Genomic DNA, 15,104 nt, shown 5'->3' with positions numbered 1-15,104 from the left:
ACATTGGGTCTTTGACTAATCTCTGGGGCATGCAATTATTGAAGAAACCATTCTGAATAAAGGAAACTTAAAAGAAGGCAAAATAAATTGTTTGATTTTGGTTTTTATATTATAAGAGAAAAATGTTCCAGGGAGAACATTAGCTTAATGAGTCTACCAAATTGGAAGAAGCCATGTTTGTCATTTTCATGAACAGTGATCACAGTTATTCAGATTTAAATGTAAGTAAGCCTCAGCAAACATCAATATGCTCTCAGTTCTTTGAGAGATATACAATCCGTTTTACTGTGTCTTTGAAAGCTGCTTTTACTTGTTTGTTTCGAAGTGTATAGATGAAAGGGTTAAGCAAAGGGGCAACTGAAGTAGTGAGGATGGACACCACCTTGTTAATGGCCACTCCTTCCTTTGCTGAAGGCTTGACATAGATGAAGATGCAGCTGCCATAGGTGATGGAAACCACAATCATGTGGGAGGAGCAAGTGGAAAAGGCCTTTTTCCTTTGTTGGGCAGAAGGAAATTTTAGAATGGTCTTGATGATGTATGTGTAGGAGAGAGAGACACACACCAAGGTAATACTTAGTGTCAGTATGGCAGAAGTCAAGACTATTTTCTCTAAAAACACTGTGTCTGAGCAGGTTATCTGTAGAAGGGGAGATGCATCACAGCCAAAGTGATCAATCTCATATGAGTCACAGAATTCCAACTGGAGACCTAAGCCAAGGGGTGGGAGGATGATCAGCAGGCCAGCAAACCAACAGCTGAGGACAAGTATAGCACAGACTCTGTTGCTCATGATGGTTGTGTAGTGCAGGGGCTTACAGATGGCCACATAGCGGTCATAGGACATGGCAGCCAGGAGAAAAAATTCTGTTGCTGCAAACAGGACAATAAAAAATAATTGGGTGGCACAAGCATTGTAGGTAACAGTGTTGTCACCAGTTGTCATGGTGTACAGGAATCTGGGAATACAAACAGTGGTGAATGAGACTTCCAGGAAAGAGAAATTTTGGAGGAAAAAATACATGGGAGTTTTAAGATGAGAATCCAAAAGTGTGAGTGTGATAATGGTGAGGTTCCCAGCCACACTCAACATGTAAGTGAGAAACAAAAATATGAAAATTAGAACTTGTAGTTTTGGATCATCCGTCAATCCCAGCAGGATGAATGTTGTTATTGCTGTATGATTTCTCATCCCTTCCTTGTGCCAAGTCACAAGCGAGTGGACCTGAAGAGAGGTGTCAAAAGATGCCAGCATTGGAGCCTGACTGGAGACATCCCAGCCAGACAGCTCAGTGCACTTAATATTTCTTTACCTGATGATCAATTACCATATTGAACACACTCATAACATTGACATCTTACAAGAAGGTTTCTACAGAAAATTTTGAATATAGAACTTGTGCTTGTACTGCATCAGTAATAATGTCAAATAAAAACCAAACAAAACATAAATTATATGTGAAGAATGCAGTTTATTAACAATATTGCCTGCAGGTGATACTCTATGTGTTCTTATTCTGGAAGAACTATGACAATTTTGGACTTCTCTTCTCCCATCTTCACCTTTCTTTACCTTCCGCTGACATACTGTAATGTTATATTTTTAAAATCAAGGAGGATCTGTTAATTAAGATTTTATGTTGATCATTTAAAGTTGTTGTAATGAATTTTAACAGCAGCACATTCATTTTAGAGTTATTTTTTTCTTTTTGTTCATTTGTCTCTGAATGAGGTGAAAAATTTAGAACATAAAAGTGCACCTTAGCTTTTTTGTTCTTATACTTTATGAATGAAAATTATTTCTTTTTATGGGTTCATTTTATTATACACAGTATTAGTGAAACATTATATTGGGCTTCATTTTAGTATAATTATATAAGCATGGAATGTAATTTTCTATTAAGTCCTCACTACTTCCCCTTTCCCTTCTATTTATTTATAATTTTTATATTTATGCCTTCTGGATATACATGAAGGTGCGATTGGTTGGGGCATATTCATAGATGTACATAGGAAAGTGTGTATATTCATTCTTCCCTTCTTTCCCCTTCCTCTTCCTTGATCCCTTTACTCTACTCCACTGATCTCTCTTCTATAGTGAAAAGAATTTCTAGCCAGTTTTGAGACTCTTGGGCATTGTGTTTCCTGAACCTTCGAAGTGGTATAAAGAACCCTTTTCTGGAACCTGAGCATGAAACTGATTGAGTCCTGCTGTGGTGTTGGTCAAGGACAGAGCCCAGGAGGAGAGATGTGTGGTGTTGCTTTCTTTGCAGCCTGGTCCACCCAGTCTTCTTAGTGCCACTCAGTCACCTGAGTCTGTCTGTGACCTCTTTTTTGAATGATTCCTGCTGTTTCATTCCAATCATTTTCCCTGCTAATTTACCAACTGTCTTCCTAATCTTGTTTATGTTCTCTGGGTTTTTGGTAATGTAACTAGATCAGGCAACATCTAGGAACAGATGGACTCTAACAAAGTCATTTTTGTAAACAAATAATAAAAGTTCCCTACCTTTCTCTTTGGCCTTTATGTCTGTCACTTTATTTCAGCACTTCCCAGAAGTTTCAAGCCTCCTTGTATACTAATTGATGTATTTTCAGGAACCAGATTAGATATGGGCTCAGGGAATTCTGCTTCAATTTGTATCCAAACTTAACCTTCATTTCAGTTCCGTATTTTAAGCAGCTGTTTTCAGATATGCAACTTGTAAAAGAAAATATTATAAATTCATTATCAGCAGTGTGTATGTATTTAATAACTTAAAAATTATAAAATGTTATTATAAAATATGACATTATAAAATATGTCTGTTAGAAGGGGGATTGTTAAATTTTCAATTTTAGATACAGCTCACAATTTATATAAAAAAATCCTACAAACTTTTGTATAAAATAGGAAGAAACTTAGTTTTTAATCGTTTAAACAACTGTCTCATTTGCACCCAATATTTATGGTCCATTTGAGAATCAAACACAAGGTTCTTTTCTCTTATTTATTACTGTACAAGAAAACAATCAAAATTCTTTCATTCAAATAAACATTCAGTAATTACTTATGATGTATAGAGCATTATATCAGATACCCACCTATAGGTTCACCTATGAAAAAGTTGCTCCCTAAAGAAGATTTGAGGTCACCAGTATAAGATACTGTTTCATATTAACACATTTTCATTGACTTGGGAACACAAGGTAACAGCAGAAATGTAATTTTGTGTTTGAAACAGTAACTATTTCATGCTTCTTCTTTGACAATTATTCTTAGTTATACTAGTACATATATCAAATCAGATACAACAGGCTCTGTACAAAATTTGGCAGTCCCAGGTGTCACCAAAAGCAGGACACATGGCTCAGGGTACACAGGTATGATTTTAGAACAAGGAAAACTGCATGGGAGAAATAATTCATCTGAGAGATGGTATTGTACCATCAGGGCCCCTGCAAATACAAGGTGATAGACCAGGTTTTTTAATTCACACTGAATTACCCCAGTTCCCCTTCCTCTGTTCTCTCCCATGTATTCTTAGTCACTTTGGTGATTGGATTTTATTTTTTTAAATTTACAGTCTAGTGCATTTTAAAATATATTTTAGACAATTGTTTATTATGTTTGAAATGAACCTCATTTAGTCTTCATTTGGGAACAAGACTTCTCACAGATTGAACAGTTTAGGTCCAAGAAGAGTTTGAATTCTGCATCTGACAAATCTGTGGTAAAAGGACTTAAATACCTGATGGATAAAAAGGGCATGTTTCTTCTAAGAACATATCTAATATGGATATTGTTTGATATCCATGACACTAGCAGATACTTCTGAGGAGAGGTGTCTTTTTGTAGCCTTCTATGTTACTAGAGAGTTAAAACAGTCTTCTCAACTGATACTCATGGCCAGGATAAAGGAGAAACTGGCCATCAGAGGAAAATTCTAATTTCATTTTTCTTCAGAATGACACTTTTATAGAATGAATTGTCAACCCCCTTCAATGAACCAAATATAAGATTTAAACTGATTTTTCACCCTCTGCCTGATTTTCAGAATATGGAATATATGTCACAAAAATTCCATACTAATTATATACTTACTTTTTGGACCCGTCTTCATTAGAGGGCTTTGACAGAATGACAGTGTAGGAGCATTAGCTGTCGAGGAGCTTTGTGTGTATTCTGTGCCCACTCATTTTCACCTGTCCCATTCCCACCCTCAGCCTCCACAGGAGCACATGTATATGTGTTCATGCACACGCACACTCACCCTCAGGCAAGTGTGTCAATTGACAGTTCCTGTCTAGATTTTCATCACTCCTGCTATCATGAGACCAGTCTCTATCCTCTCTTTATTCCACACATCTAAAATGGCATCTTATACCAGATTTCCCTTTGATTCTGTTTGTTCAAGGGAAAAAAAATAGTGGTGTAGAGTAAAAAGGGAAATTCTAGTCTGTTGGAGAGCTCATGTGGTCTTGGTCAGGGAGGCAGGCTTCCCTGAAATTTCTGTAATAGCAACCTTTGTTTTATATTTCTACCAGTGCACAGGGAACAACAGAGCAAACAACTCAGTCCTTGGTGACTCAATTTGAGAAGTTATTCACAAATTGGTGGCAGTCTAATGAACAATGTAAAAATTTGTGTAGCAATAGGGACAGTGTCCTCAGAGACCTGGAGAGTTTAGTATGTTTGAATTCAGTTTTTATTACTTTGTTGAATCTCCTTATTTCCACAGGATTAGATCCTGCCTGGTACTTCATACATAGTATACGTTATGTATTTGTGACCTAAATCCTGTGTAAAATAAAATACTATACTCAAAGAAAATTTAAGAAGTCCTGTTTTGTAGATAGGAACACAGGATCAGAAGACTGCCAGTCAGTGTGCTTCCAGAGGTGGTGCAAGTTTTGAACAAAAGTTTATCTTACACTCCAATATTTGCTTCTGTGGAACATAACATGAGCTCCTTCCTCCAATAATTAAGAGGCTCAGGGCATTTCAGATGTGATTTTATCCTAGTCTGCCTGGCCCACATTGTCAAAGCCCCCTTCCTACTTGTAGCTTTTCAAATAAGCAGTGGACCTACCTGTGAAGTTTAAAGGAACAGAGAGTTTTGCATCTAAGCACTGAATGAAAAGTCCTTGTTCCCAGGATATGTTTTTCTTTCTATATTTTTTTACTTTGACTTCTCACTACGTTATGGAAGTGACTAAGGCTTTGACTGTTTCTACCATCATTTCTGCACTCTAGCTCCTGCTGTTCCTGTTGATTCTTTTGTCACATGATGGAGGTGTTCACTGCAGCAGGTGTCTTGCCTGTTCCTCTCAGCACTGTTCCACTGAGTTTTCTCAGATTCAGTAGAGGCACTGTGAGACAGGGTCTGTCATCCCTGACAAAGGGGATAGGTTGTAGATAAAGGACATGTGTCTTTATTGAGTAAAGTTTTTTTTAATATGTTCTTTTAGATATTCGTGACATTAGAAAGTATTTTGACATATCATACACACGTGGAGTATAACTTCCTGTTCTTGTGGTTGTACATGATGTGGAGTTACACTGATTGTATATTCATATATGAACAGAGGAAAGTTATGCCCAATTCATTCTACTGTCTTTTGAGCAAAATTTTGAGAAATAACTGATGAGCTGTAGCTAACACTGGTCATTTCTCTTCTTGTTCTGCTTCTTTTTATCCATAGTTACTGAATGTTGGTGTTATTTAGGGTGACAAAGTGCCAAGATAAAATATTACCGGCCTCCCTGAGAGCTGATGTAACTGCATGGCTAAGATCTTGGCTGATGAGAGACTTCACATTTTAATTGCTATTGCTGCTATAGAACCATCAATTTACCTGTGAATTCTGCTTTAGTCGTATTTTCAGTTAAGTTTCTCTTGTGAATGATTTCTATCTTAATTCTCTTTGACCATATATTATGTTTTGTATAATTTGAATCATTTGAAATTCATATAGAACTGCCCTGAATACTGTCTATCTTAGTAAATATTTTCTGTGAACTTTAGAACATTTCTGCTCTTCTTTGGGTGGAGTATTCTGTGAATAAAGTCAGTAAGGCCATAGTTATAGAGGTTTTGCTTAAGTCTCCTATATACTTACTGAATTTCTATATTAGTTCAATTAAACATTGACACAAGTGTTTCAATGTTGCTAACTATAATAGTGTATTTTTCTTTTTCTCCTTGTAGTTTAATCAATTTATGCTTCCTATATTTTTGAAGCCTTATTCTATCCACAAACACTTAGAGCAGTTATGGTTTCTTAAAGAATAGAGCTTTTTATCATCCCCAAACTTGTTATCTCTACTAAAATTCTTTGGTCTAATTTACATTGTTCATTGTGAATATGGTCACTCCAAATTTTAAAAAATGTAGATAATGCAATGCATTATTATTTGTTATAGGCTATCATCCAACTTTTTGTATAGTGCTATTTCATGTATTTCCTTCTGAAAAACTGTTGTTCAATTTCTGTCTTATATTAAAATTTACTTTCTTTTAGGCAGCAGAGTTACTATTGCTGCTGCCTATTTTTTCTTCCTCTTATCTCATAGTTTTTCTGTCTTTCCATGTTAACGACACTTGAAATTCATTCTCTCAACACATTTAAAATGTGTGCCATGACATTGCAAATTATAGTCATATTGTTGTGCCTTAGCTCTCCAGAACTTACTTGTCTTGCTTAGCAAACGTTGTACCTATTGACCAAACATCTCCCTGCTTCTCCCACCCACAGCCACTGTTCTATGTTTCTCTTCTGTTTTTTTTTTATCTATTTTACATTCCTCATACAAGAGATTAAACAATGATCTTTTTTAGTGTCTGACTTATTTTAACTTAGAATAGTGTCCTCTAGGTTCATACATATTGTAAAAATATCAGGATGTTCATCTTTTTTAGGGGGATTCTTTTTCTTTCCTTCCACATTTTTTTCACTAGTGCATTACAGTTGAACATACTGTTATGTCCCTCCATGTTGTTACATACATGGTGTTGTTACACACTCCTGCCTGCACACAATAGAACAATGTAATGTGCCAAATATCAATCCCCAGCACTTCCCTGTTCCTTTTTAAATTTTCCCTCCTCCTTTTCTTCTAATGATCTCCCTTTAATTTTTGTTAAATCCCTTCCCCTGCTTCTTTTCCTTTTACCTCTCTGTCTTTCAAATATGAAGGCAAACATGTAGTCTTTGATCTTCTGAGTTTGGCTTATATCAGTGAAGGTAATGACCTCAAATTCTATCCATTTTCCTGCAAGTGACATAATTTCATTTTTCTTTATGATGGGATAAACCCTGTGTGTGTGTGTGTGTGTGTGTGTGTGTGTGTGTGTGTGTGTGTGCATATGCACATCAGTATCATAATTTCTTTTTTTTATAAGGGGGGAGAGAGAGAGAGAGACTGAGAGAGAGAGAATTTTTTTTAATATTTATTTTTTAGTTTTCGTTGGACACAACATCTTTGTTTGTATGTGGGGCTGAGGATGGAACCCAGGCTGCACACATGCCAGTCAAGTGAGCTACTGCTTGAGCCACATCCCCAGCCCCAGTATCATAATTTCTTTATCCATCCTTCTATTGATGAATATCTAGACTGGTTCCCTAGTTTGGCTATTGTGAATTTTGCTGCTATAACCATGGTATGCATGGATCACTGTAGAATGATGATTTTAATTCTTCACAATAAATATCAGGGTCTGATACAGTTGGGTCATATAATAGTTCCATTCCTAGGTTTTTGAGGAAATTGTATACAAATTTCCATAGTAGTTGTACTAATTTCAAATCCCACCAACAGTGTAAAAGTGTTCTTTTTTCTCCTCATCTTCTCCAGAATTTATTATTATTTGTATGCTTGATGCTTGCTATTCTGAATAAAATGTCAGTGTAGGGTTTTTTTTTTTTTTTTTTTGGTACCAGGGATTGAAGTAGGGACACTCAACCACTGAGTCACTTCCCCAGCCCTATTTTGTATTTTATTTAGAGACATGATCTCACTGAATTGCTTAGTACCTCACCCTGCTGAGACTGGCTTTGAACTCACAATCCTCCTGGTTTAGCTTTCCAAGCCGGGCTTCTGGGATTATAGGTGTGAGCCTCTGTGCCTGGCCTTCAGTGTATTTTTGATTTACATTTCCTAATTGCTAATGATGTTGAACATTTCTTCACCTATTTGTTGTCCATTTCTATTTTTTATCTGAGAAGGGTTTAGTTTATTTGCTCACTTATTAATTGGGTTATTTGATTTTTTGGCGCTAAGTATTTTTTAATTTTTTATTTATTCTAGATATTAATCCTCTGTCACAGAGTAGTGAGCAATTCTTTGCTGTGCAGAAGCTTTTTAATTTGATGCCATCTTAGGGGAAAATATTATTTAGTTCTATCTATTATGTATCTATCATTGATCTATCTTTCTATCAACTATTTCTCACTTTTCTATTAATCATCTATTGTGTGCAAACATGGCAGCAGGAAGTCACCTGTCAGTATCCACAGGTTGCCCATGGGTGGGGCTGTTCTACTTGCACCAGACAGGTGAAATGCATCTCGGTTGGCAGCTTGGTAAGGTTGCCTGTGGTATATGTCATGCCCCTGCCAATCTCTAGGGCCTGTGTGTGGGTTGGGGTCATCTAATGTGCCTAGATAATGCATCACAGTCTGTGCAGCCTGTACCTTTCAGTCTCCATGGGAAGCACAGTGGGTGGGGGGCATAGCAGCAGCTCAGCAGAGCTGGTACATCAATGAATCTGGAAAAAATTGAAAATCAAATTAAATACTAGACATTCAAAATAGTAGAGGCTTTCCATACAAGACCTTTTATTCAGCAATACTATACATACTCCAATACTTTCTGTGGGTCTGACAATTTGTATTCATGATCAGTACAATCCAGCTTTTACCTTAAATGCTTGAGAAGCACCATGCTCATGTTAGGATATAAAAAGTATATCCATGTAGTGGGTTATGTTGCATTTGTACTAAAAACAGTAAACAACATCCCACAAATTGTTTGGATATCATTAAACTACCTAGACATGCTCAGATGAAAAACAAATGTCCTTCCATTGAAATCAAGGTCCTACCAGTACCTGTTAAAATTTAAGTTGTTACCCTGAATCCATTTGCGGAGGTTTTTTTTTTTTTTGTACGTTAGTTTATTCCAGCTATTTTCTAAGGTTCATAATTTGGAATATTCTAGATATAAAACTAAATCCATACTGTATATTATTTTGAATTCACAGAATAGGTATCCGTGGTGGTTTATGTTAGCAACAAAAGCAGTATATTTGAAGAAGTTAATGGAATAGAACAGGTCACAAAATTTGTGTTTTCTAATATCTAATCAATATAAACAAAAGGATGAAAATAAAACCATAATAGGATAAAGGAATTGATCCCTGTACAGTGTTTGCATGTAGTTGAAATATGACACTGAACCCCATTAATGTTTACAATGAATGCATATAAATAAAAACATCATGAGAAACTATCAAAGAGAGAGAAAATCTCTTGCTATTAACTTAAAAATATATCACCCAAGAAAATAAACAACAGATTCTGTCACGGAGGGGCACAAACAGAGAGGCCTCGACCTTCCTCTAGGAGCCTCTTTTAACCCTAACCTCTAGAAAGTGGGTATGTGACGTGACAAAATCTAGAGAGTTTTTTTTTTATTATTTGAATGAAGTCAACTAAATGTATACTCTTTCCTTTCATTTTCCTCTTACAAAAGGATTGAGATTGCAGTGAGTATAACTGAAACCTAAATGATAAAGGAGAGAAATGAAATTACACTTTAATGGAAGCACAGTCTCTGGGACTGAGGAAGAAGGTCAGTGCCTCAAAGTGCTGATGGCCACAGGGAGTTTCTTTTTTCTTTTCTTCTTTTTTTTTGGGGGGGCAGTGGTTACTGGGGATTGAACTCAGGGGCACTCAACCAGTGAGCCACATCCCAGCCCTATTTTATATTTTATTAGAGACAGGGTCTGATTGAATTGCTTAGTGTCTGGCTTTTGCTGAGGCTGGCTTTGAACTCGCAGTCCTGTCTCAGCCTCCTGAGCTGCTGGGATTACAGGTATGTGCCACTGCACCAGGCTTATAAGGCATTTCTTAACACTCCTCTGACTCATGACACTCAACTAACCCCACAGTTTGCAATTACACACTTTATGATCTGGCTTCTTCATCACCCCAGATTCTTCACCACTTCTCCTTAACAAGTAGTGTTTTGCTTCTTAAATTTGAAGACACTTTTGTAAAGAAGAGCTAAGTCTTTCTGTTCTTTCCTGGATCATTCACCTGTCTCTAGTACAACTTACTATGTTATTTCATTTATTTTTTGTAAATTTATCCAAAAATGTAGAGTCTACATACCTTACCTCTTTTCTAGATTTGTAGATTCCTTGAACATTAGAACATATGATTTCTGGATTTTTATCTTCAAGAGCCAGTTCAACCCTTGAAATTTAGTAGACTCTGAATATATATTTATGAAGTGCAAATACATTTTTAATGAAGGGTGTTCTTTTTTTTTTCTTAAAACTTCACAATCTTTCTGAGAGTGTCCTTGAAGCCTTGCTTTACTTGGTGGTTTCTTAGTGTATAAATGAAGGGATTCAACATGGGGGTGACTGAAGTAATGAGCACAGCTATTCCTTTGTTGAAAGCACCTCCTTCTTTTATAGAGGGATTAATGTACATAAACTTGCAGCTGCCTTAAGACAGGGAGATGACAATCATGTGGGAAGAGCAAGTGGAAAAGGCCTTTGTCCTTTGCTGGGCAGAGGGGATCCTCAGAATGGTCCTGATGATGTATGTGTAAGAAAATGTCACCAGAACCAAAGTATTTACTAGAGTCAGTATAGCCAGGAGCATGAGCATCCTTTCTAAGATGCATGTGTCTGAGCAGGGCAGCTCTAGACGGGTCCATTATTCTGCACATAAATTCTGCTTGCTAAAAACTCACAATGTGCGTGAAGTTATTAACTCTCTCTCTCTCTCTCTCTCTTTCTCTCTCCATATATATATATATGTATATATATATATATATATATATATATATATATATATATGCTTAAATTAATGATCGGAAGAGAATCTAGAGGACACATGGTTGTGTTTTGTTGGTGTCTTAGAAAGGCAAAAAGAAGAATGCCCTTTGGCAACAATCTGATTTTTTTTCAATATTTTTGAAGTATAAAGGAAGATTATACCCATATTATGGCCATAATATGAACAATTTATATGTCTGATCAAAATATACAGTGTAGTTGAATAATTTTATGTTTGATAAAGACAACAGTTACGTATGTACTATAAAAGCACAAAAGTTTATTTCCATAATTATAAAGCACAAAACAACAGAAAGACTGTTTAACTGTCAATAGAATTCTAAATATGTACGTGACTAATATTTGTTTTTCCTTCTCTGTCCATCTTCTATAGATCCATCCATGTTTTTCATACTCTAATTTTATCTTTGACATCTTAGAATATCCTTTCCAAATAATGAACTTGTTTTGATAACTTGATCAATATTCCTAAACTCTAACATTCTTGAATCAAGAGGTGATGAAAATCTGAATAGTTACAGAATCTACCCAACCAAAATTTAGTCATAATGCTTCTAAATTCAGAGCTTGTTCTCTGTGAGTTTATGTCTCACACAAGTGAGAAGTGGTCTCTGGATACTTCCATTCCACATTATAAGAAGGTCATGTGGCCAGAGATGCAACTTCTGCTTTACATTTCCTTTTTAGGACGTTGAGTCTTTGACTAATCTCTGGGGCATGCAATTATTGAGGAAACCATTCTGAATAATGGAAATTTCAAAAAAGGCAAAATAAATTGTTTGATTTTGGTTTTTGTTTTATAAGAGAAAAATGTTCCAGGGAGAACATTAGCTTGATGAGTCTACCAAATTGGAAGAAGCCATGTTTGTCATTTACATGACCAGTGCTCACAGTTATTCAGATTTAAATGTTAAGTAAGGCTTTAAAAACACCAATAGGCTATCAGTTCTTTGTGAGAAATACAATCCGTTTTACTGTGTCTTTGAAAGCTGCTTTTACTTGTTTGTTTCGAAGTGTATAGATGAAAGGGTTAAGCAAAGGGGCAACTGAAGTAGTGAGGATGGACACCACCTTGTTAATGGCCACTCCTTCCTTTGCTGAAGGCTTGACATAGATGAAGATGCAGCTGCCATAGGTGATGGAAACCACAATCATGTGGGAGGAGCAGGTGGAAAAGGCCTTTTTCCTTTGTTGGGCAGAAGGAAATTTTAGAATGGTCTTGATGATGTATGTGTAGGAGAGAGAGACACACACCAAGGTAATACTTAGTGTCAGTATGGCAGAAGTCAAGACTATTTTCTCTAAAAACACTGTGTCTGAGCAGGTTATCTGTAGAAGGGGAGATGCATCACAGCCAAAGTGATCAATCTCATTTGAGTCACAGAATTCCAACTGGAGACCTAAGCCAAGGGGTGGTAGGATGATCAGCAGGCCAGCAAACCAACAGCTGAGGACAAGTATAGCACAGACTCTGTTGCTCATGATGGTTGTGTAGTGTAGGGGCTTACAGATGGCCACATAGCGGTCATAGGACATGGCAGCTAGGAGAAAAAATTCTGTTGCTCCAAAGAGGACAACAAAAAATACCTGGGTGAAACAAGCATTGTAAGTAACAGTGTTGTCACCAGTTGTCATGGTGTACAGGAATCTGGGAATACAAACAGTGGTGAATGAGACTTCCAGGAAAGAGAAATTTCGGAGGAAAAAATACATGGGAGTTTTAAGATGAGAATCCAAAAGTGTGAGTGTGATAATGGTGAGGTTCCCAGCCACACTCAATAAGTAAGTGAGAAACAAAAATATGAAAATTAGAACTTGTAGTTTTGGATCATCCGTCAATCCCAGCAGGATGAATGTTGTTATTGCTGTATGATTTCTCATCCCTGCCTTGTGCCAAGTCACAAGTGAGTGGATCTGAAGACAGGTGTGAAAAGAAGCCAGCATTGGAGCCTGACTGGTGACATCCCGACAGACAGCTCAGTGCACTTAATATTCCTTTACCTGGAAATCAATTACCTCATTGAAAATACCCATACCATTGACATCTTACAAGAAGGTTTCTACAGGAAATTTTGAATATTGGTCTTATGCTTGTACTGCATAAGTAATAATATCAAATAAAAACCATACAAAACATAAATCATATATACAGAATGCAGTTTATTAACAATATTGCCTGCAGGTGACATTCTATGTGTCTTATTCTGGAAGAACTATGACACTTTTGGACTTCTCTTCTCCCATCTTCACCTTTCTTTGCCTTCCCCTGCCATACTGTAATGTTCTATTTTTAAAATCAAGGATAAACTGTTAATTAGAATTTTATATTGATTATTTTATATTGTAGTGAATTTTAACAGCAGCACATTCATTTTAGAGTTATTTTTTTCTTTTTGCTGAATTATCTCTTAATAAGGTGAAAAATTTAGAACATAAAGGTGCACCTTAGCTTTTTTTTCTTATACTTTATGAATGAAAATTATTTCTTTTTATCAGTTCATTTTAGTATACATAGTATTAGTGAAACAGTATATTGGGGTTCATTTTAATATAATTACACAAGCATGGAAAGTAATTTGCTCTTATTCAGTCTTTACTACTTCCCCTTTCCCATCTATTTATTTATAATTTTTATATTTATGTCTTCTGGATATACATGAAGGTGCAATTGGTTGGGGCATATTCATAGATGTACATAGGAAAGTGTGTACATTCATTCTTCCCTTCTTCGCCCTTACTCCTCCCTCTTCCTTGATCCCTTTACTTTACTCCACTCATCTCCTATAGTGAAAAGAATTTCTAGCCAGTTTGAGACTCTTAGGCATTGTGTTTTCTGAAACTTCGAAGTGGTATAAAGAACCATTTTCTGGAAACTGAGCATGAACCTGATTGAGTCCTGCTGTGGTGTTGGTCAAGGACAGAGCCCAGGAGGAGAGATCTGTGGTGTTGCTTTCTTTGCAGCCTGGTCCACCCAGTCTTCTTAGTGCCACTCAGTCAGCTGAGTCTGTCTCTGACCTCTTTTTTGAATGATTCCTGCTGTTTCATTCCAATCATTCTCCCTGCTAATTTACCAACTGTCTTCCTAATCTTGTTTATGTTCTCTGGGTTTTTGGTAATGTAACTAGCTCAGGCAACATCTAGGAACAGATGGACTCTAACAAACTCATCTTTGTAAACAAATAATAAAGTACCCTACCTTTCTCAATGGCCTTTATCTCTGTCCATTTCACCTCAACCCAGAAGTTTCAAGCCTCCTTGTATTAAAACTGATATATTTTGAAGAACCACGTTAGATATGGGCTCAGGGAATTCTGCTTCACTTTGTATCCAAACTTAACCCTCATTGCAGTTCCATATTTTAAGGAGCTGTTTTCAGATATGCAACTTGTTTAGAAAATCCTATGAACTCATTACCAGCCATGTATACATATTATAACTTAAAAATTATAATGTTATAAAATAAGACATTATAAAATATGTCTTAGGAAGGGGATTGTTAAATGTTCAATTTTAGATACAGCTCACAGTTTATTAAAAAAATCCTACAAATTTTTGTATAAAAGAGGAAGAAACTTAGTTTTTGATTAGATAACTGCCCCACTTGCACTCAGTATTTGTGGTCCATTTGAGAATCAAAGACAAAGTTCTTTTCTCTTATTTATTACTGTCCAAGAAAACAATCAATATTTGTTCATGCAAATAAACATTCAATAGTTACTTATTATGTATAGAGCATTATGTCAGATACTCACCTATAGGTTCACCTATGAAAAAGTTGCTCCCTAAAGAAGATTTGAGGTCACTAGTAGAAGATACTATTTCATATTAACACATTTTCATTGAAATTGTAACACAAGGTAACAGCAGAAATGTAATTTTAGATTCGAAACAGTATCTATTTCATGCTTCTTCCTTGACAATTATTCTTAGTTATACTAGTATCTATTCATATTTTCCTATATCAATTCAGATCAAACAGGTTCTGTACAAAATTTGGCAGTCCAAGGTGTCACCAAAAGTAAGACACAT

The 15,104-nt window shown here is 36.1% G+C and overlaps 2 protein-coding genes across 2 annotated transcripts; both read right to left on the bottom strand.

The window, feature by feature from the left end:
• Positions 1–253: 253 nt before the first annotated feature.
• Positions 254–1,192, bottom strand: LOC308657612 (olfactory receptor 6C2-like; the record flags this gene model as incomplete). Its single annotated transcript, XM_081309447.1, has 1 exon — positions 254–1,192. The coding sequence occupies one exon, from the start codon at positions 1,190–1,192 to the stop codon at positions 254–256; it is 939 nt and encodes a 312-aa protein (XP_081165573.1).
• Positions 1,193–12,017: 10,825 nt separating this feature from the next.
• Positions 12,018–12,956, bottom strand: LOC308657525 (olfactory receptor 6C2-like; the record flags this gene model as incomplete). Its single annotated transcript, XM_081309286.1, has 1 exon — positions 12,018–12,956. One exon carries the CDS (start codon positions 12,954–12,956, stop codon positions 12,018–12,020), a length of 939 nt encoding a protein of 312 aa, XP_081165412.1.
• Between the last annotated feature and the right edge of the window lie 2,148 nt (positions 12,957–15,104).

The sequence above is a fragment of the Spermophilus citellus genome, assembly GCF_964194105.1.
Source record: "Spermophilus citellus genome assembly, chromosome: 10".
In the NCBI taxonomy this organism is placed as follows: Eukaryota; Metazoa; Chordata; class Mammalia; order Rodentia; family Sciuridae; genus Spermophilus; species Spermophilus citellus.
Note: the sequence above shows the minus strand (reverse complement) of the source record. Positions and strands in the feature narration are given on the sequence as shown.